Genomic DNA, 20,507 nt, shown 5'->3' with positions numbered 1-20,507 from the left:
TTTGATCCGTTGTTTAAACTATTGTGACAGAGAGACAATTTTACGTACGGTTACTAGAAATGCCCAGCAAACTAGATCTCCTTTGATGGTTCAGAATAATCCTGTTTTCTTCTATCAAGATTTGAGTCAAGAAATTATATTTCAATGACGCGAATTTAATTCTGTGAAAGAACGGTTGTGGGAAAAAAAGACATAAGGCAACATTCAGGTATTCTGCAGTACTGAAGATATTTTAGGATGGAAATTAGCCAAAGTTCTTTGACAATCCTAAAGAGGTTATGGACTTTGCTCAGTCTCTACCAATCATGCAGTTTCAGGAACGATGTAGTCCTTCAAGATCTCCAAAGAGAGTAGAGATGTAAGGTGGGATCCAGATTTTTAAAAGAAATGGAAGCAATGGTGACCGAAGTGGTAACGTTGATTTAAAAAAATAAATCTTTTATCTTTTTTTTGAGAAGAGTTTAAATAGTTTAAATAATGATGATAGTTTAATGAAATGGGAGTTGGGAGAGGGAACTGGGTGGGCACTAGTTTCCAGAAGTCATCAGCTACCTGTGAGTTATCTCACACCCAATATTTTGGGGGAGTTACCACTTTGGGCAGTTTAAACAGGGGGAGGTAGTTGTGACCTCCGACCTGTTTTTTTTTCTTTTTAATTTTTGGGTTAAGAAGTGAAGGTTTTTTTTAATTTTTTTTTAAATAAATAATTTTTTAAACTCTTTGTTTTCTGATTGTAATTGAGAGAGAATTAGGAGGTTTTTTTTCTCTTTTTTTGGGGGGATTTTTTTTTCTCTTTTTTCTTTTTTAAGAGGATGATGTCACAGAAGATAATAAGTCAAAAATTGAGGATGTTGAATTAGATGAAGAGGAAGATGAGGGGAAAGGTGATAAGAAGAAGAAGAAGAAAATTAAGTACAAATACATTGAGGGAGAAGAGTTTAATAAAATTAAGTTAATTTCGATAGAGAATTTTGAAGATGTTATGAATGAAGAATATGGAGAATTTTATAAGAGATTGAACTTTTTTTTCTTTTTTTTTCTTTTTTTATATAAGGGGAGGGGAAGGGAATAAAAAGTATCTGATTGTTTTTCTAAGGGATGTTTTTGTTCTCTCGATGAATTGTAAAGGAAACTTGGTATTAATGGAAATTCTGTATTTATGTATTATTAATTATGATTTTTTGTATAACAGATATGTGGTTGATATGATTTTAATATTTGAATTTAGTTTTAAAGTGGATTTCATTTGTTAAATACATGAATTATGTTTGATTTAAATATATGTTTAAGGGTATTATTTTAGTATTGATATTTTCTTGTTGTTAGTAATTTTTTTTGTTGTTAAGTTTTATCCCTTTTTTGTAAGTGGGGTTTTTTCTATTTTATTTACAACATTGTTAATTAATTCTTCACTCTTTATTTTGGGGGAGGGTTGGATTAATTTTAAATTAGATGATTAATGTTGTGTTATAATTATTGGGGGGGGTTAATTTGTGTAGTTTAATGATGTAGTATTCTAATTTTTATTATCTTATTTTTTATTATTTCTTTAAATGTAATTTTTATTTTATTCATGTCATAAAATTTTAAATAAAGTTTAAAAAAAAAAGAGCAGCTCTCTAACCCAGCTGAGGCTTTATGAAGTGTTTGGTTGCAGCTTTGTGACAACCTGCCTGTGTTCCTTCTGCAGCTGAAGAGAATGGAGTAAAAGCACTGAGCATGTCGCTGTCCATGTCGAAACAGCCAAAGCCTGCAGGAGCAAGCTGGCCAGCACAGCAGGTAGCAGCAGGCATGTGTCATGGTGCTGGTGCGAGATCAGTGTCACATTTTGCTGAGGGGAAGGAGAAGCAGTTCACACAAGTGGAAGTTCACACACGGGCAGGGGAGTGCAGAAGCTCACCCTCCAGTGAACAATCATACAGCTAGAGATAGGGCTCTCATACCGCAGAGGCAAAGTTTGAACACTTGCCTTTGGAAATGGGGCAGGGGACTTGCTCTGGGGCTGGTTTTGTAAGATGAAATCGCTCGTATTGGGGTGTGCTTGCGATTGGAGGGAGTGCTTTCGACATCTAAGAAAAATTTGGATAAGTGTGTGGATGGGAGGGGTATGGTCTGGGTGCAGATGAATGGTACATGGCAGAATAATAGTTTGGTGCAGATTATACAGGCTAAAAGGGTTGTTTCTGTGCTGGTTTTCTATGGGTCTCTCTCACACACACACACACACACACACACACACACACACACACACACACACACATAGTGGGGTGCTTAAAGGAGAGAGACATTGGGAAACTGTTGAGACTTGAGTGGGTGGATGGGTCAGGGTTGCTGCACATTGAGCTCAAAGGTGGAGCTGATTGCCTAACTGAAGAGAGTCATTTCGCACAAAAAGAGGCTATGGCCCAACAAGAACGTGCCAGCCAATCACCACCCTTTAACACATCCTACATCAGTCCCACTTTTTATTCTCCATGCATTCTGATCAACTCTTCCCAGCTTATACGACAAACTGGGCCAATTTCCAGCAGCCAATTAACCCGGCAGCCTGCCTGTCTTGGGGATGTGGGAGGAATCTGAGGCAAGCCACATGGTCATAGAAACTGTGCAAACCCCACACAAGTCAGTGCTGTAAGTCAGGTTTAAATCAAGTCACTGGCACTTGAGTCTGTGACTCCACCATCGCACTACAGTTCAGTTAGTTGTGTGAGGGAGAAGGACCAAGTTTTGGCCACTGTGGGGTTTGCCTATGTACATGGTGATTACAAGAGAGGAATGCAACACTGACAGAATTGGAGAGGAGGGGAATGGTGATCTCCTTCCCATCATAACTGTAGAGCTTCTCGCATGCTTGGGTCCAGAACGTGAGCCTCAGCAACCTTCAGCTCCTCCGAGAGAGTGGGTGGGGTGGGAAATAATTAATATATTCCCCAGTACTGTCTCACACACATTGCTCAGGGAACCTGGTGAAGACCAGTAACCCTCCCCTCAATAGCTGTGTAGAGATTCATCATACCAGTAATTTATGCACATCATCTGATTAAACTCAGTGAAAAAATTAAAATATCCCAGAGTTTCTAAAGAGATTTATCACAAGTGAATTGGGTGTAATGTAGGACACATGGCAACCTCCCAAAAATGCAGTGTAATAATTTTTTATTGATGACATTGAGGAATAAATATTAAGTGCACTGAGGAAAGCTCCTCTACCCTCCTTCAAAGTGAGGTCACCATGGTGACCATCTCCAAGCACATTATCGTTACTCAGGTTTTTGTCTCAAGACTTTAACATAGGATCTAAACCCACTTAAAGCGTGGATGCTGAAGTCCATTCTATGCAGTAGGTAATTAAATCCAATTCCTGATCCCAGCCTGTGGCATTCACAGAGGCTGCCATCATCTCACATTGTCCAGCTGAGAGTCAGTGAGGCTTCAATTGAAGACAAAGAGCTTGTGAACAGCCATTGGCTGACTTCTCAGTGCATTGCTGATGGAGTGCAACAAAATTAGAGGTGCTCTCATTCATCAGTTACTGGGTCATGGAGGACAACAAATTGGGACAAGTGAACATTGAACTCTTTCCCAATGCTAGAACAGATAAAAAAAATGAAAAGCACTATGTCACATGCAAGTATTTGGATAGCATGCTGCTCTTTTAGTTACAGAATGAAGTGGAAACTTACAAGATGCAGAGTAACCCCATAGGCCTATGTTTAATCATTGATTGTATTGGAACTGATGCAGGTGAGAACTGTTCCTTCCTTGTGCATGCAATTTTTTGCGTATTAATCCTACCAATAGCTATTAACCCCCTTGTTAACCCTCCAATTGCCACAAATTTCTGTATATGAGCCACCCACCCTTCCCAGGTCCATCCTGGGCATGACTTCCCATCCATTGACAACATCAACTGGAGCCAGCTAACAGTGTAAAGGATCCCCATCGGTCTGGACACACTTTCTTCTCACTACTACTTTTAGACAGAAGTACAGATCCTTGGGTTTCAGCACCTCTGGATTCAAGAAGAGTTTTTTTTTTCCCAACAACTATGAGGCTCTTAAACTTCCCTCTGCTACTCTAACCATTAACACTACAAAACCACCTAAGACTGTCATGGCACATTTTTTTTCACTATTGGCCATCTTTGAATGTTTAATAATTTTTCTCTCTTCCTTTTATAACTATTATCTTTTTTTCTTTGCATGTAAATTATTCTTCAACTGTTAGTGTGTTTTATATACCTGGGAACCCATAGCAAGTGAGATGTTCATTACATCTGCGCATTGTGATTATGTATGTGACAATAAACTCTTTCATTTCTCCTCATTTCCTGTGCGTAATCTCCCTTTTGTCAATTATGTGTTTAATCACCGTTTATCCTCCAGCTCCCCAGCATACTAACCTAGGCCCCCCAATTAACTGTTTTGTTTTCCGGTCACTCCAGTTCTCTATATTGCAGGGTGATTGCACCCTTGCTTGCTGTGCATAAGAACTTTGACATTATTGAAACACATCTTGCTCCAAAGTATCCATATATTTTCCTTCACAGTGATGTATCGCCTTCTGATTCACATGGATTAAATCTTATCTCCATCACAGTTGATCAAATCTCCATTATTAACTCTGTAAAGTTCTCCCATCTCCATTTATGAACAACTCCTTCCATATGTAATTTAATTTCTCATTAAGTTAACCTCTCCCACTAATGTTTGTTAATCCATCAAATCTCCCCGTTCCCTTTCTGTTCATTGCTCCCTTGGTGCTCTTGTGCATTGATCTCCCCCTTCCATTCCTTGTTTAGCTGATATCGCCCCCCCCCCCCTCCCTTGCTCATGTACCAACTGTGGCCTTCTTGTTCCCATTCCGCTTCTCCAGATTTGTTGAAGGAGACGTTTGAGGCACTGAAATTCTGTGTCCTCCTCCACCTCTACATCAAGCTGGATGAGATGGAAAAGATTTTGAAGGAGGTGTCAGAGCGGGATGACTTGGCCACCATCGACTGCTTTGTATGCTGCATCATCAGCCGTGGAACTCCGGACAGCATGCTTGCGGTTGATGGAAGTAACCATGGACTTTCCTTTGATCAAATCCAGTGTTATTTCAAAGGCCAACCATGCCACCCACTCCTGGGCAAACCCAGGCTCTTCTTTATTCAGGATTTCCTCTGGACTCCAGTCGATGGTGAATTGGAGGTGCCTGAGGTTCCAATTCAAGTTGATGGGAATAACTGGAAGGAAATAGTTCCTCAGGAAGCAGATATCCTGTGGAGTTGCTGCCAAGTCGCTCAGAGCCTGCTCCACCTTGCCCCTCAACAACCATCCTCCTTCATGCGCACTCTGTCCGAGAGTCTGAGGAAACATCAACACAAGTAAGTACTGAAGGTGCAAATAAATCAGATTAATCCAAAGCCTGGTGTGCATTCACCAGGATTTGTTTAGAGCCTTGGAGTTCACCAGTGAGCTCCATCAGTATGGCAAAGAGAAAAGGGTTGAAATATTCAGCAGGTCAAGCAGCATATGTGGAGGGAGAGAAGCAGTTAAAGTTTCCATTGAGTTACCTCTCATTAAGGTTAGGAAATGGTTGCTCAGGGTTTAAGAGGCACCCTAGAAAAACCTGAAACCTGACCATCTCTGTGATGGACTTCAGGGCATTTGTGAAGAGTTGAGGCCTGAGTTTGAGTCTTTGTACAGAATCAAGGCCTGCGTTTGAGTGTCGCACCCTGTGTTTGGGGTGTTTTTATTAGTCAAGACCTGCATTTGGGTGTTTGTACGGAGTTGAGGCCTGGATTTGGGGTGTTTGTGCAGAGCAGAGGCCTGTGTTTAGGATGTTTTATGTGGAGATATGGCCTCTGCTCGGCATTTTTTTTAAATGTTTTTGGTTTATTGGAACTTCCGATTGTAACCTTTTTCCATTCTAGATCAGATTTGGTTTCGATACTAACAGAGGTAAACAGGAAGACAATGCTAAGAAATCATCAGCTAAGCCGGCTGCAGTCCAAGCCTCTCATCCTGCGACACACTCTAAGGAAGAAGTTGGTCTTCCCCTGATTGCGATAACAAATGTATACATAACTCTGTACAATGTGTTAGGAAGTAGTTGAAGTATTCAAGATTTTTTTTTAAAACCATTGAGAAGCAATCCAGTCTTTCTGAGTTGTCCTAAAGCAAAAAGGGTGATGCAGGAGGGGTGCTAGTATCATTGTGAACTATCAGCTAAATGAGAATGATTCCAGTCAGTGAGGGTATGCATGAGACTGGAGGGCTTCATAACTTCCAAACATGAGTGTCACAGTAGAGCACATGTGCACAAAAGAATGGAACACATGATGGAACATCCGTGCGTGACACAATGGGAAGCCCATGTGGGTTGGTGGGGTTATTGGCTTCTATAAATTGGATTGTGTTCAGATGAGTGGTAGAATCCGGCAATGAATTGATGATTATGTGAGTGGACTATGTTGGAGGAGATTTTTTAATATTTTATATTATTTTTATTTAGAGGTAACAGTCCCTTCTGGCCCATGAGCTTGTGCTGCCCAAAGAGACCAAAATAACAAATTAACCCACTAACCCAATAAATCTTTGAAGCATGGGAGGAAAAGGAAGCCCAGAGGAAACCCTTGTGGTCACAGGAAGAACATACAAACTTGCAGACAGTGCTTGATTTGAACCCCGTTGCTGGCGCTGTAATAGCGTTGCGCTAATCGTTACACCATGGAATTGTACAGTCAACCTGTATAGACTCAGTAGGCCGAAGCACCTCCTATATCACTCAGTTGGATAACATTATAAATTAAGTCTATTTTTAGTTAAAAAAAAAATCTAGGGCAACTTCCCAAAGCACTCAGGATGCTGTCTATCAGGCCCTGGGAATCTTATAAACTTTCTGGGGCAGCATGGTTGGTGTAGAAGTTAGCGCCATGCTTTTGTAGCACCAGCGATTGGGACTGGGTTCAAATCCCATGCTGTCTGTAAGGAGTTTGTACGTTTTCCTCGTCTTAGCGTGGGTGGTCAAGGTCTGCATATCAATAATTTTTGCAACATCCATAGAACATTACAGCTCGTAAAAGTCCTGGCAATGTCCCAGTAAATCTTCTCTACACTCTTTCAATATTATTGATATCTTTCCTGTAGTTAGGGGACCAAAATTACACACAATACTCTAAATTTGGCCACGCAAATGCCTTGTACAACTTTATCATAACATCCCAACTCCTATACTCAATACTTTGATCGATGAAAGCTAATGTGCCAAAAGCTCTCTTTATGGTCCTATCTACCCGTGATGCCACTTTTAGGGAATTATGATCGCTTGTTAACCAGGACTAAGTGTGTGGTGTTGAAAGCTGAGCAGTAGCTGCTGAAAAGTAGCCTGATGTATGTGTTGCTTTTGTCTAGGACATCCAGGGCTGAGGGGAGAGCCAGTACGATTGCATCTGCTCTGGAGCAATTGTGGTGCTAGGTGAATTGTAGTGGGTCCAGATCTTTACTTAAGTACACGTTAATTTTGGCCATGACAAACCTCTCAAAGCATTTCATTACAGTTGATGTGAATGCTACTGAGCGATATTAATTGAGGCAGCTCACTCTCCTTGGGCACTAATTTGATTGATGCCCTTTTGAAGCAGGTGGGAACCTTTGACTGCAGCAATGAGATTGAAAATGTCTGTGATCACTACAGCTCGTTGGTTGGCACAGATTTTCAGTACCCTGCCAGGTATGCAAGCCTGATGCCTTGCAAGGGTTCACCATCTTGAAGGATGTTTTGAAGATGGCCTCAGATACAGATATCACAGAGTTGTCAGCTTCTGCAGGGACTCTTATTGGTATGTTGAATTACCCTTTTCAAAGAGAGCATAAAAGCTGTTTGGCTCATCGCATAGTGAAGCATCACAGCCATTTATGATGTTCAGATTCATTTTGTAGGATGTAATGGCCTGCAAACTCCGCCATAGCTTCCCTATCTCCGCTGAGATAGCTTTCCTTAGGCCCTACCTGGACTTCCTGTGGAGATCTGGATCACTGGTCTTAAAACAACCTCACCCTCAGCAGATTTGTAATCTTTTGATTCATCCACGGCTTCTGGTTGGGATACTTACAGTACGTGCACGTGGGCAAACACTCATCCATGCAGGTCCTGATGAATTCAGTTACAGCTGTGGCATATTCAGTCAAGTTTGAATATGGTCCAATTCAAAGCAGTCCTGCAGGTGCTCCTCTGCCTCCCTGGACCATGCTTTCACTATCTTTACCAGTGGTGCTGTGGTCTTCAGTCTCTGCTTGTACCTCAGGAACAAAAGTATAATCTTGTGATCAGACTTGCCGAAGTGCGGTCAGGTTGGCCTGGTTGATCGGAAACGCATCAGCTTGTGCTCTCTCATGCCTGCTAATGACAGCTCTCATCCCCTCCAGTACCAACCTCATGTTAGCCTTGAGCGGAATATACACAACAACCAGGATTATGGCGGTGAACTCCCTCGGCAGATAGTCACCTTTATTTATCGTTCATACCATAACTACTAATAGCATAGTAAAGACGAGATAATGTTTCTCCAGGACCATGGAGCAGATTCACATAACTATTAAGTCATAATATAATTTTTTAAAACTTATGAAAAACAAAACCATGATATACTAGCATGCACATGTTCTTGGAATTGAGGAACCTGATTGGGGATTTAAAAAAACTTGCACACTCTGAACATGTGAGTCCTAATGCTATGGTACCTCCTTTCAGATGTCGAAAGGGAGAAAAGTTTACAAGAGGGGTATGTAGAATGGACAATACTTGATTGCCAGATATTCGAGGTCAGGCAAGCAGAACTGGGACATGACCATCACGTTTGTGCACTTGCATGAATGATGATGACGCAAACACAGCCTCCTCTGCTTTTTCCTGGCGTCCAGTCCACTCAATGGAAAGTGAAGTAATCTGCCATTTTGCAACCCACTTTTCCAGGTGATCCAAATCCAAATTGGAAAGCCTTCCTCACTTTCCACTACACCTCCATATTTGGTATCATCTGCAAACTTACTGATCCAATTGACCACATTATCATCTAGATGACTGATTATAGATAACAAACAACTAGTACCAATCCTTGAGGCACACCACTGGTCACAGGTCTACAGTCAGAGGCAATCGTTCACTATCACTTTCTGATTCTACCATAAATCCAGTGTTGAATCCTGTTTATTACACATAAATATTGAGCAACTGAACCTTCCTAACTAACTTCCCATATGGAACCTTGTGAAAGGCCTTACTGAAGTCCATATAGGTAACCTCTACAGCCTTTCATTCATCAACTTTCCTGGTAACCTTGAAAAAACTAAGATTTGTTAAACACGACCTTCCACGCTCAAAGACATGTTGACTATCCTTAATCAGTCCCTGACTATCCACATACTTGTATATCTTAGAACACCTTCCAATAATTTACCTATTACCACTGCCAGGCCTACTGGCCTATAATTTCCTTGGTTATTTTTGGAGCCTTTTATAGATAATGGTACAATGCGAGCAACCCTCAAATCCTCCGGCACCTCAACTATGACTTAGAACATTTTAAATATATCATCCAGGGCCCCTGCAATTTCTGCACATCTCTCTCAAAGTCTGAGGGAATACTTTGTCAGACTATGGAGATTTATTCATCTTTATTCACTTTAAGACACCAAGCACCTCTTCTTCCATGACCTTAATGCTTGTTTGCCTCACTTCCCTAGACTCCCCCATCTCCCCCATGCCAGTTTCCTGATTAAGTACAGAAGTTAAAAAAAATAGATCATTTAAGATCTCCCCCATCTCTTCTGGCTCCATATATAACTGACCACTCTGATTTTCAAGAGGACCAATTTTGTCCTTTACTATCCTTTTGCTCTTAATAAACCTGTAGAAGTCCTTTCACATTGAGTTCCAAACAACTTCATGTCTTACTTTAGCCTTTCTGATTTCTTGCATTTTTTATACCCAAGTACCTTATTTTCTCCTTGTTGCCCATATCTGCCATGCACCTCTCTCATCTTCTTAACCAGTTCCCCAATATCCTTTGAAAACTAAGGTTCCATATGCTTGTTAACTTTGCCTTTAATCCTAAGGAACATACAAACTCTACTCTCAAAATGTCACCTTTGAAGCCCTTCCACTTGCTGAGCAGATTCTTGCCAGAAAAACAATCCACACTTTTTAGATCCTTTCTCATTTCCTCAAAATTGGCCATTCTCCAATTTAGAATCTCAAACCGAGGACTAGATCTATCCTTATCCATGTTTATCTTGACAGTAATGGCATAATGATCACTGGGTTCAAAGTGTTCCCCATCACATACTTCTGTCACATGACTTGTTTCTCTGCTTAATAGGAGACCCAGTATTGCACACACTCGTTGGTACCTCAGTATATTGAGGAAGAAAACTTTCCTGAACACATTTGGTAAACTAAGCCATCCAGCCCTTTTATGGTATAGGAATCCAAATCAACACGTGGAAAGTTAACATCGGCTACTATCACAACTTTGTTTCCTGCAGCTGTCTGCTATCCCTGAAGATTTACACCTCCAATTCTCGCTGATTCTTGGGTGTCTATAATATAATCCTATTAATGCGATCATACCTTATCCATTCCACAGCTCCACCCATACAGCCTCAGTAGACGAACTCTCTCATCTGTGCTGTCTTAATGATTTATTTTCAATCGGCATTTAAATAAAATATATTACTATTTGTTTCTGTGATTTTTGCAATGGTTGCCATTAACAGTGAACCTTTCTATTTTAGCCTGAAACCTGTAGAACTGAGCACAACTCTGAGCTCTTGAATCTGCAGCTTCAGTCGGTATATTTTGCAGAAAGAAATCAGAACAATCAGTGAGATCTTTCTCGAGAACTGGGAGCAAGGGTGGTACAGAAACTCCCTCGACTCCACTGGTCTTCATTGAGATGTTGTTCTATCTTTGCTCCAGTCACCACCTCCCGTTCTGCCCACCCATTTTTGCCAAGGGTTTAAACATAGAAAATGTTGGAGGAAATCAGCAAGTCCTTCATGGAAGGCCCCGGTTCGTCTATGTTTTGCAACACTGATTACATTCCACACAATGTTTTTCAAAAAGTTTTCTTCCTGTGAAAAAAAAATTGGGATTATGAGAAGACGAATTCAAACTACACAAAGGTAATTTCACATTTGCTGTATCATGTAGGAAGTCGGAGAAGTATTAAATGAACCTTTATGAGATTAAACATGCTAAATTCAATAATGATGCTGACATATTGCATTAGGTGAACTGACCTAAAAATGTTTTGGCACTGATTTTCATTTGTGCTCAGCAAGTGATGCCTGACATGTCAAACAATAGTCGGCCAGCATGGATGGAGTCCACTTGGCCCTGATGTGCTGCTGGTGGAATCTTTCACCATGTTCGTCACTGACTTTACCAAGATCAGCAGGGAAGAAGCCCAAGTGAATGCATAAAATGAATTTTCAATGACATGTTGCACTTGATAGTTTTGTATGCTTGAAGCATGTTGTCATTCAGCTGAATGTAGTTTGGTGCTCTGTAGTTGCCAAGAAAATTCTCAACATCTTTAAATGCCTTCCATGCCATTTTCAACATTTGCATAGCATCTGCACTGAGTGCTTGCCCAAGCATCATTGAACTGACCAAAACAGCATGCTTTGTGGGTGATATGACAAGAAATCACAAAATATATGTTATAGCTTTAAAAAAAAAGTATGTGATAGGAAAATGTTAAGATGTTTTTCGTGATCAACAGCTCAAAATCCATAAATATTGTACACCCTAAAGTGTTCAAGATGCAAAATTTTCATTGTCCAGTGCTATTGCCTTCCATGCATACTGCCTGACCTTCTGAGTTCCTCCAGCATCTGCAGTCTCTCTACCTCCATCAAAAATATATTAGTGGCACAATGGTTAACCAAATGGGGGAGGAACCACAGGGACCAGAATAACCAAGGGCAGGAGTGATGGGTGCCTGGAATGCATTGCTGGGGGTGGTATTGGAAACTGGGACAATAGATACATTCAAAAGGCCTCAGGCACATGGATATAAGAAAAAGAAGGTTTGGGTGTGAGGTAAGAAAAAAATGGATTGCTGTGGGAGATTTCCATTGGTCAGCACAATATTATGGGCTGAAAGGCTGTGCTCTACTGTAATGTTCTATGCATTTGGGGCAGTTGTGGAATCAAAATTCAGATAATTATCGAGAATTTGAAAGAAGGGGCAAACGATCTTTATTCTGATGATCAGGGTGTGACTAGATTGCTGTAACTCACTGATGTTCTTCCGGTGAAATAATCTTCCATCTTTACCTAGACTGGCTTGTTTGTCTTCAGACTCTCAGCATTGTGGTTAATTGGGCTCTGAAATGGCTCAGTGTGACACCCATTAACATTTACATTCAAGCAGAGTAAGGATTAAACTGGAGGGTTAACCTGACGTCATTCTGATCACTGAATTTGAACATGGCAAAATAGCTTCCAACCCTGTCAACCTTGCCAATTCCTCCTCCTCAAACCTCTCAGGATTGGGGACTTGGGAGTATTGTCCCATTGACTGGTTAGGGCTAACTCACAGAACATACAATGTACCAATTTTTCCATTACAAATCATTGCTGTGTCCTGTACTAGCAGAGGATGGGAATGGCGCCATATTGATTGGAGGGAGCAACCTAAAGTGCCTCAAATGATGACTCCAGCCTTGGTGTTGTCTCAGCTGCAAAATGGGTGAGGAAACTTTTACTGATTTCTACCTGTCCTCCTCCCTCTGTCGATGAATCAGTGCTTCTCCATCTTGAATAATTCTTGGAAAGAGCTCTGAAAATAGCAAGGGCAATGAATGGGGGGTGGGGGGGCTTCAATGTCCATCACCCAGCCTCAGTCACGCCACTACACACATTTGAATCCACATGTAGGGTAAAGCTACCTGACCTCTTCCTCACCAATCTTGGGTGCAGCAGAACCATCTATCCAATACATACACTATTGGGACCAGACAGAGAAATGTCTGCTTTCACATTGCATGCACAACCACAGGGAGTAAGTCTGCCCTTGTGGAAAGCCAAGTGATGAACCTTGGTTCAATAGGGAGTGCTGAAGGGCATCACCAGGAATAGCAAAGAGGTCCTCGTCCAACAAAGTTAAAGCCAATAGGCAGAGCTCTGTATCCGCACAAGCAACAGGTAAGGACAAAGCTGCAGTCTTGTCTTGAATGGTGGTGAACAATTAAACAGAAAGTGGACTCAGAAGATTCAAGAAAATTCAGAGTGAAAATTGGGTTCATTGGTCGATAACAAGTGTCAAGTGGATGATCTATCAGTATCACAGAAACATTGGCTAGTTTGATTTGTTCCAGGTGTTATCAAGGCTGAGATGCTAGTTGCTGCGTAAACCACAGGATCCTAACTATATCACATTGGAAGTTGTGGTCCTGAACACTTCTCTAGATCTAACCAAAAAGTTGTCCAGGTGCTGGTCCAACTTTGGCACCCTCCTGGCGATTTGGAAACCACCCAGAAGTGTCCTGTTCACTAGCAGCGAGGCAGAGCCAGTCAAGCTGATAGCTGGCCAGTTGGGCTACTCTGAGTCATTAACAAATCCTGTCAAGCAGCCCCTCCTCACCAATGACCTGCTCCTCAATGTCCTAGATTTTGCAAGTTTGGTGTTTATTTCTGCTGAGAATGGTTTTGTTGAGGTCACCAATCAGTGACATTCTGGGGCTGGGTTAATTGAGTTTGAATAGTCATCTTCCCATGAGCCCAGTCACTGCAGGGTTTTGCCTCATGCCCATTAATTTGGGGGTTTCTTCTGATGCCACTTTACATCAAATGATGTCTCAGCTTGCCTTTTATCGTGCTTTTAATATTCTTTTATTGTCATGTAATTATTTTATTGACCAAAAATAGACTTTATTCACAATGAATTGTTTACAAAAGGAAAACTGTTGTCTTCCCACCCTTAGCTTCAAATCCATACATTTCCATCACTACATTTTTATAGAGTTGTGGCGCTCTGAAGAGCTGAAGTAAATCATTACCACCACACCAATGGTCATTAACAACTATTTTTATTCAAATTCAGCATGACCCTTTAAGGGCAGCATGAGCTCAGTCACCTGGTGCATTGTGATGTCATAATTGCCCAGCACGCGCGTTGGAAGGGATGCTGGAGTCAAGAAGAAACCCCTGATGATGCCATCTCCTAATGACTGCCCTGCCACGTGGCGATACAAGCGGGGCCGGTTCGCCATTAGGCTGTGCGCTGCCACACAACCCCCCACCCCCCCAAGAACTGGCTACACTTCCTGTCGCTTGGGTGACCGGCTCTGCCATTTGGGCACGGCCGCCTGGACTGGTTGAGATAAGTCTAGGTGGGCAGCTTTCAAGCGGTCCACGGTAAACAATTCCTCCCTGCCCCCCACGTCCAAAGTAAAGGTTCCGCCCGACTGACAAGAGAACCTTGTACAGCCCCTCGTAAGGTCGCTGCAGCGGTGCTCTCTGTGGTCCCCTTCTAACAAAGACGAATTGTGCCACCTTGTGTTCTTTTGGCTGATGAGATGGTCGGGTGCTGTGGTCCGACGGGGGTGGTGGGATCAGGTTGCCCCAGCGTTTACAGAGGTCAATGAGCTACTCACCTTCGATGTGCATGGCCTCCGCTTGCGGGCCAAAGAATTCCCCTGGCAGGGAGAGTGGTGTGCCGTAGACCATTTCAGCTGATGAGGCTTGCAGGTCCTCCTTGGGTGCCATTCTGATTCCGAGGAGGACCCAGGGAAACTCGTCCACCCAGTCAAGGCTGGAAAGCCTGGCCATCAGGGCGGACTTTAAGTGGTGAAGGAACCTCTACCAACCTGTTAGACTGTGGGTGGTAGACAGCTGCAACCATAGGGCGGAGATAAATTGAGTGCCCCTGTTGCTCATAATATGCGCCGGCACGCCGAAACGAGCATTCCATTGGCCAACCAGGGCTCTAGCGCACGTCTCTGCCGATGCTTCATGGACCAGGATGGCTTCTAGCCACCTGGTAGCTCTGTCCACTATGGTGAATAGGTACCGGCACTCCCTGGACTCTGGCAAGTGGCCTACGACATCTACATGGATATGTTGGAACCTTCAAAGTGCCGGGTCGAAATACTGGACAGGGGTCTGTGTGTGCCTGTGGACTTTGGAGGTCTGGCATCGGACACAGTTGTGGGCTAGTGCTGCGACCTCCTTCTTGAGGCAGTGCCAGATGAATCGCTGAGCCACTATGCAGATGGTAATCTTTACTGAGGTGTGGGTGAGATCATGGATGGATGAACTGATGACCCTAGCTCTCCAGTTCTATGGAACTACTGGATGCAGTGAGCCAGTGGAGGTATCGCAGAGCAGCGGCTGAGTGGAATCGGGAAGGCAGATATTGTCAAGCTGGAGCCCTGATACTGTGGTGCAGAGAGCCTGGGTTTCGGCGTCACGCTGTTGGGCCTGTGCGAGCTGTGCGTAGTCGAGACCGGGAGCTAGCGTGCTGATGGCTGGGCGGCAGAACGTGTCAGCAACTACGTTGTCCTTACCCGCCCTGTGCCAGATGTTCATTGTGAATTTTGAGACATAGGACAGGTGGCGCTGTTGCCTGGCTGACCACGGGTCCTTGGCCATTGATACTGCTTGGGTGAGGGGCTTGAGGTCGGTAAAGACGGTAAAAGTCCTGTCCTCTAGGAAATATCGAAAATGGTGGATGGCCAGGTACAGTGCCAGGAGCTCCCAGACAAACACACTGTATTTGAGTTCGGGAGGCTGCAACTGCCTGCTGAAAAAGGCTAGCGGGTGCCAGTGTCTGTCCAGCCACTCCTCGAGCACCCCTCTGACTGCTGTGTGGAAGCATCGACCAATAGCATCGTGTGTGCTTCCAGGCACAGGTGCACTAACAAAGTCGCCTCAGTGAGGGCATGCTTCGTCGCTGCTAAAGCATCGTCTCCCTCCCCTGACCAGGCCAAGGTTTTCTTCTTCGTCGCTATCAGTGCAAACTGAGGGCACATGGAGATGAATCGATGGTAAAAGTTCACCATCCCCACAATTTCCTGTAGCCCTTTGAAGGAGGAGGGCTTGGGGAAACGTCGGACGGTTGCCACCTTCTCCGGTGCCGGAACTGCCCCAGGCGCTGTGATGGTGTGCCCCAAGAACTGCAAAGTTTGTTTCCCGACCTTGTTGAGGCCGAATTCTGCCAGCTGGCGAACAGGGTACGGAGATGGGCCTTGTGCTCTTCATGAGTGCAGCTAGCTACCAGGATGTCATCTAGGTAGATAAAGACAAAGTCCAAATCCCCACACACTGCGCCCATGAGGTGCTGGAATATCTAGGCGGAGTTCTTCAGGCCGAATGGCATGCGGAGAAACTAGAACAGGCCAAAGGGGGTTATAATGGTGGTCTTTACAATGTCATCTGGGTGGATCGGGATCTGGTGGTATCCGCGCACCATATCGACCTTTGAAAAGAACCGCATGCTGTGGAGGTTGGCCGCTAAATCTTGGATATGGGGGATTGGGTTCCTGTCTGGAGTCGTGGGGTCATTCAGTCATATGTAGTCTCCGCAGGGCCTCCAACCTCCCAATGACTTTGGGACCATGTGTAGCGGCGCCAACCAAGCGCTGTTCGATCGCCGAACGATGCCAAACTCCTGGAGTCTGGAGAATTCCTCCTTGGCTTGCTTCAGTTTCTCCGGCAGCAGTTGTCTAGCCCTGGTGTAGATTGGGGGGCCCTGTGTGGAGACATGATGGAATACTCCATGTCGGGGGGAGGCGATGTTGAAGCGAGGCTCCAGGATGGCAGGGAACTCACTGAGGATCCCAGTGAATTTGTCTTCGACAGAGGTGTATTGGAGGATTTAGACTAGCTTATGAAAGAAGGGATGCAGTTGCATCAGAAGACATAATCTCAATTTCACTATGAGGCCCAGGATGCATATTTAGTAGACACACCTAAATTCCACTCTGGAGCCCAGGATGCAGTTGAATAGGAAGACATTATCTAGATTTACACTATGGGACCCAGGGATGCATATGAATCAGTAGACATTATCCAACTTCGGGGGCATGGCAAGATGGCGTAAGGAATAGACGTGCCTTCCAGCCCTCTCCCGACTCTTTGGTATTGTTTTGTCTTTAAATGCCCGTTAAAACCTTTTCAAGGTTAGATATAGTTAGAGCTGTTAAACTAGTTTCTAATGGTACAATTGTTGAAAAAAAAGCAAGAAAAAACGGCAACAGATCATTAAGAAATTACATTTTCCGAAGATATCAGAGCCTACCTGTTTACAAGAAGCCAGGACTCAGCGTGGAATGGATCCAGGAGGAGAAGCACAGGAATCAGCAGCGGAGCTCCGTTCTCTGCCGGTAGGGCTCTTTAAAAATGGCGCCCGGCAGCCCTTAGAACAAAGGGCTAGCCGGGCGCGTGTATTCAATCAACGCCCGCTATGAGCACTGTTACAGAGCCTTTGACAGCTGAAACAGCTGGGAAGCCGCCAGCTGAAGGCTTGCAGTTAAAGGGATGTCCACTGACTGATGTAGCGGTGGCGCTGCGAAGTGCACCACCTGAAATGAAGATTTCTACAGACTTTAATGTGTCGGAGATGCTTGACAGAATATGGCTTGGGGATAACCCTCGCCATCAACCTCCAGATATTACTGGGGAGGTTATGGCAGGGGTTTCTACACGAAGTCACACTGCAAGAAAAGCAGTTAAATTAAGGGAGGGAATACAAGATCCTTTGGCTATTCAGAAACAACAGGACCCTATTGTGTCTGAATCTACTTCAGTGGATAAGTTTCTTAAGAGTCTTGAATCTAAGTTAGCTGTTACATTGAAAGAATTCGCTAGATCAACTTGATACTAAACTTAATACCTTGGTGGATATTAATATTCAACAGATGGCTGATTATGGAGCTTTTAAGCTTAAAACGAGTGAAAGACTTGATTTTTGTGACCAAGGTTTAGTTGAGGTACAAGATCAATTACAAGATGTCAATAAAACAATTGAAACTTTACAAATTCAGAATAAAAATTTAGTGAAAAAGGTTGATTATTTGGAGAATCAATCCAGACGGAATAATATAAAAATTGTTGGTTTACCAGAAGATATGGAAGGATCAGATCCAAGAAAATTTTTTACTGAGTGGATTCCACAAGTATTAGGACGATAAGTTCCCAGGAGGCTTAATACTGGAACGTGCTCATAGAGCTTTGAGAAGAAAGCCTCCTTTTGGACAAAAGCCAAGACCTGTTTTGGTTTGTTGTTTAAATTATTATGATAGAGAGACAATTTTGCATGTGGCCATAAGAAGTGCACAACAAAGAAGATCTCCTTTGATGGTTCAGAATAATAGTGTTTTTTTTAATCCGGATTTGAGTCAAGAAGTTATGTCTCAGCGATGTGAATTTAACTTTGTGAAAGAAGTGTTGTGGAAAAAAGGTTATAAAGCAACATTTAGATATCCTGCGGTATTGAAGATTTTTCAAGATGGTTACCAACCAAAATTTTTTGATGATCCTAAGGAAGCCATGGATTTTGCTCAATCGTTACCAATTACACAATTTCAGGAAAGATGTAGTCCTCCACGGTCCCCAAAGAGAGTGGAGACACAAGATGGGAATCGAATTCCAAGGAGAAATGGAAATAATGGCGATCGAAGTGATAAAGTTGATTAAAAAAATAATAATAAAAAGAAGTTTTTTTTTCTTTGAGAAAATTTTAAATAACGATGATAGTTTAAGTGAAACACGAGTTGGGAGAGGGAGCTGGGTGGGCACTATTTTCCAGAAGTCATCAGCTACTTGTGAGTTATCTCACACCCAATATTTTGTGGGACTTACCACAATGAGCGGTTGACCCAGGAGGAGGTAGCAGTTGCCTCCTGCCTGGTTTTTTTTTCTTATTAATTTTTGGATTGAGGAGTGAAGGTTTTCTTTTAATTTTTAAAAAATTTAAAAAAATTTTTTTTTCTTTTTTTTGTAGTTCTAGGAGGGGATAAGGGGAGGGTTTTTTTTTCTTTCTTTCCTTTTTTTCCTTCTCTTTTTTTTGTATTTTTTTAAGTAATGTTTAAATTTAAATTTGTTTTTTTTTATATTTACAGTTTTAATAACTTTATTAAGCATAAGAAAGTATTTGATTGATTTAAAAATTAAAAGTTGACGTGGTTTTTTTAAAAAAGTTTATTCAGTAGATAAGGAATATTTGAAATTTAAATGTGAATGGGATGGATAAGCTTTTTATTCTTCCTTTAACTTCAAGGTGAAAGGAGTGGTAATTCTGCTGTATAGTATTTTATTATTTTAGTTATAGAACGAAGGGAATAATGGTGAAAGTTATAAATTGAATTGTACAATTCTTAATGAGGCTTGAATTTTGTTTGTGGTTTATGCTCTATTTGTTGAAGATATAGTTTTTGTTGTAGATGTGTTTTTATTATTTGGATATGTGAATTTTAATGTAATGATTGGGGATATTTAAATGTGGTATTGGAGCTTTTATTGGATAAGTATTCAAGAGTAAAAGGGAAAAATGGTGGAAGAGTACTAAAATTGAATTGTACAATGCTTAATGAGGTTTGAATTTTGTTTTAAGATGGTGGTTTATGTGACTAATATGATAGATGTGAAGTTAGTTGATATTTGGTGAAGGTTTATTTCTATAGAGAAAGTTTTTTTTTCATCTTTTTTTTCATGCTACAATTCTTTTTTAAGAATTGATTATTGTTTAAGAATTTTTGATAGATAATATTACTAATTTTACTAATTTTTTATATTAAGTTTGAGTTAAATACATGTTTTATTTTGACTCCGTTTGTTAAATATATGCATTTAAGTTTGATTTAAGTATGTTTTTAAGTGTGATATCTTAGTATTAATTACTTCTCTTTTTGTTAGTATTTTAATCTGTTATGTTTTTGTTTTTTTTTGTAAGTGGGTTTTTTTTTCTTACATATATTACTAACTTTATTAATTCTTCACTCTTTATTTTGGGGGAAGGGGGGGTATAGTTTATTTAGATTACTGATGCTGTATTGTAATTTCATTATCTTATTCTTAATTTTTTTAAATGTAATCTTATATTTTATTCATGTTCTAAAATCTTAAATAAAGTTTTAAAAAAAAGACATTATCCAACTTCCACCATGAGGCCAAGAGATGCAGTTGCCTTTTGTTGGTCTCAGACAGGAGACCTTGAAGATAATTAAATCATTTGTTCAAAGAGATAAGATCTGAAGTAAACAACTTTTGGGTAATATAAGCCATGGTCCCACTGCTGAAGTTTTAGACTCTCCAAGAGGTGGCAACATCGCTCAGCAAGAAGAACTTCAAGATTCTAAACCGACGTCCCGGTCCAGGGAGGTGGAGAAGCTGCTACCGGCGCCCAGACAACCTACTACAAGTGTGCAGTCGTCGCCTCGTTTTGCCAGTTGGGACCAGTCCAGGCATTGATAAGTATAATTGGGAAGGGCTTGCATATTGTAGTGTGAATTCAA

General features: G+C 41.9%; 1 protein-coding gene across 4 annotated transcripts in view; it reads left to right on the top strand.

Moving 5' to 3' along the window:
* Window positions 1–10,726, top strand: part of LOC138761729 (CASP8 and FADD-like apoptosis regulator) — a 29,574-nt gene extending 18,848 nt beyond the window's left edge. For all 4 annotated transcript variants that reach the window (XM_069934375.1, XM_069934376.1, XM_069934377.1 and 1 more), the window contains 4 exons: window positions 1,691–1,779; window positions 3,660–3,744; window positions 4,876–5,368; window positions 5,918–10,726. In XM_069934375.1, the coding sequence (XP_069790476.1) occupies window positions 1,691–1,779; window positions 3,660–3,744; window positions 4,876–5,368; window positions 5,918–6,047 (797 nt within the window). In that variant the 3' untranslated portion in view covers window positions 6,048–10,726. The remainder of the gene's footprint in view (window positions 1–1,690; window positions 1,780–3,659; window positions 3,745–4,875; window positions 5,369–5,917) is intronic.
* Window positions 10,727–20,507: the final 9,781 nt, after the last annotated feature.

This window comes from Narcine bancroftii, chromosome 4, assembly GCF_036971445.1.
Source record: "Narcine bancroftii isolate sNarBan1 chromosome 4, sNarBan1.hap1, whole genome shotgun sequence".
NCBI lineage: Eukaryota > Metazoa > Chordata > Chondrichthyes > Torpediniformes > Narcinidae > Narcine > Narcine bancroftii.
This window is presented reverse-complemented; position numbering and strand designations above follow the sequence as displayed.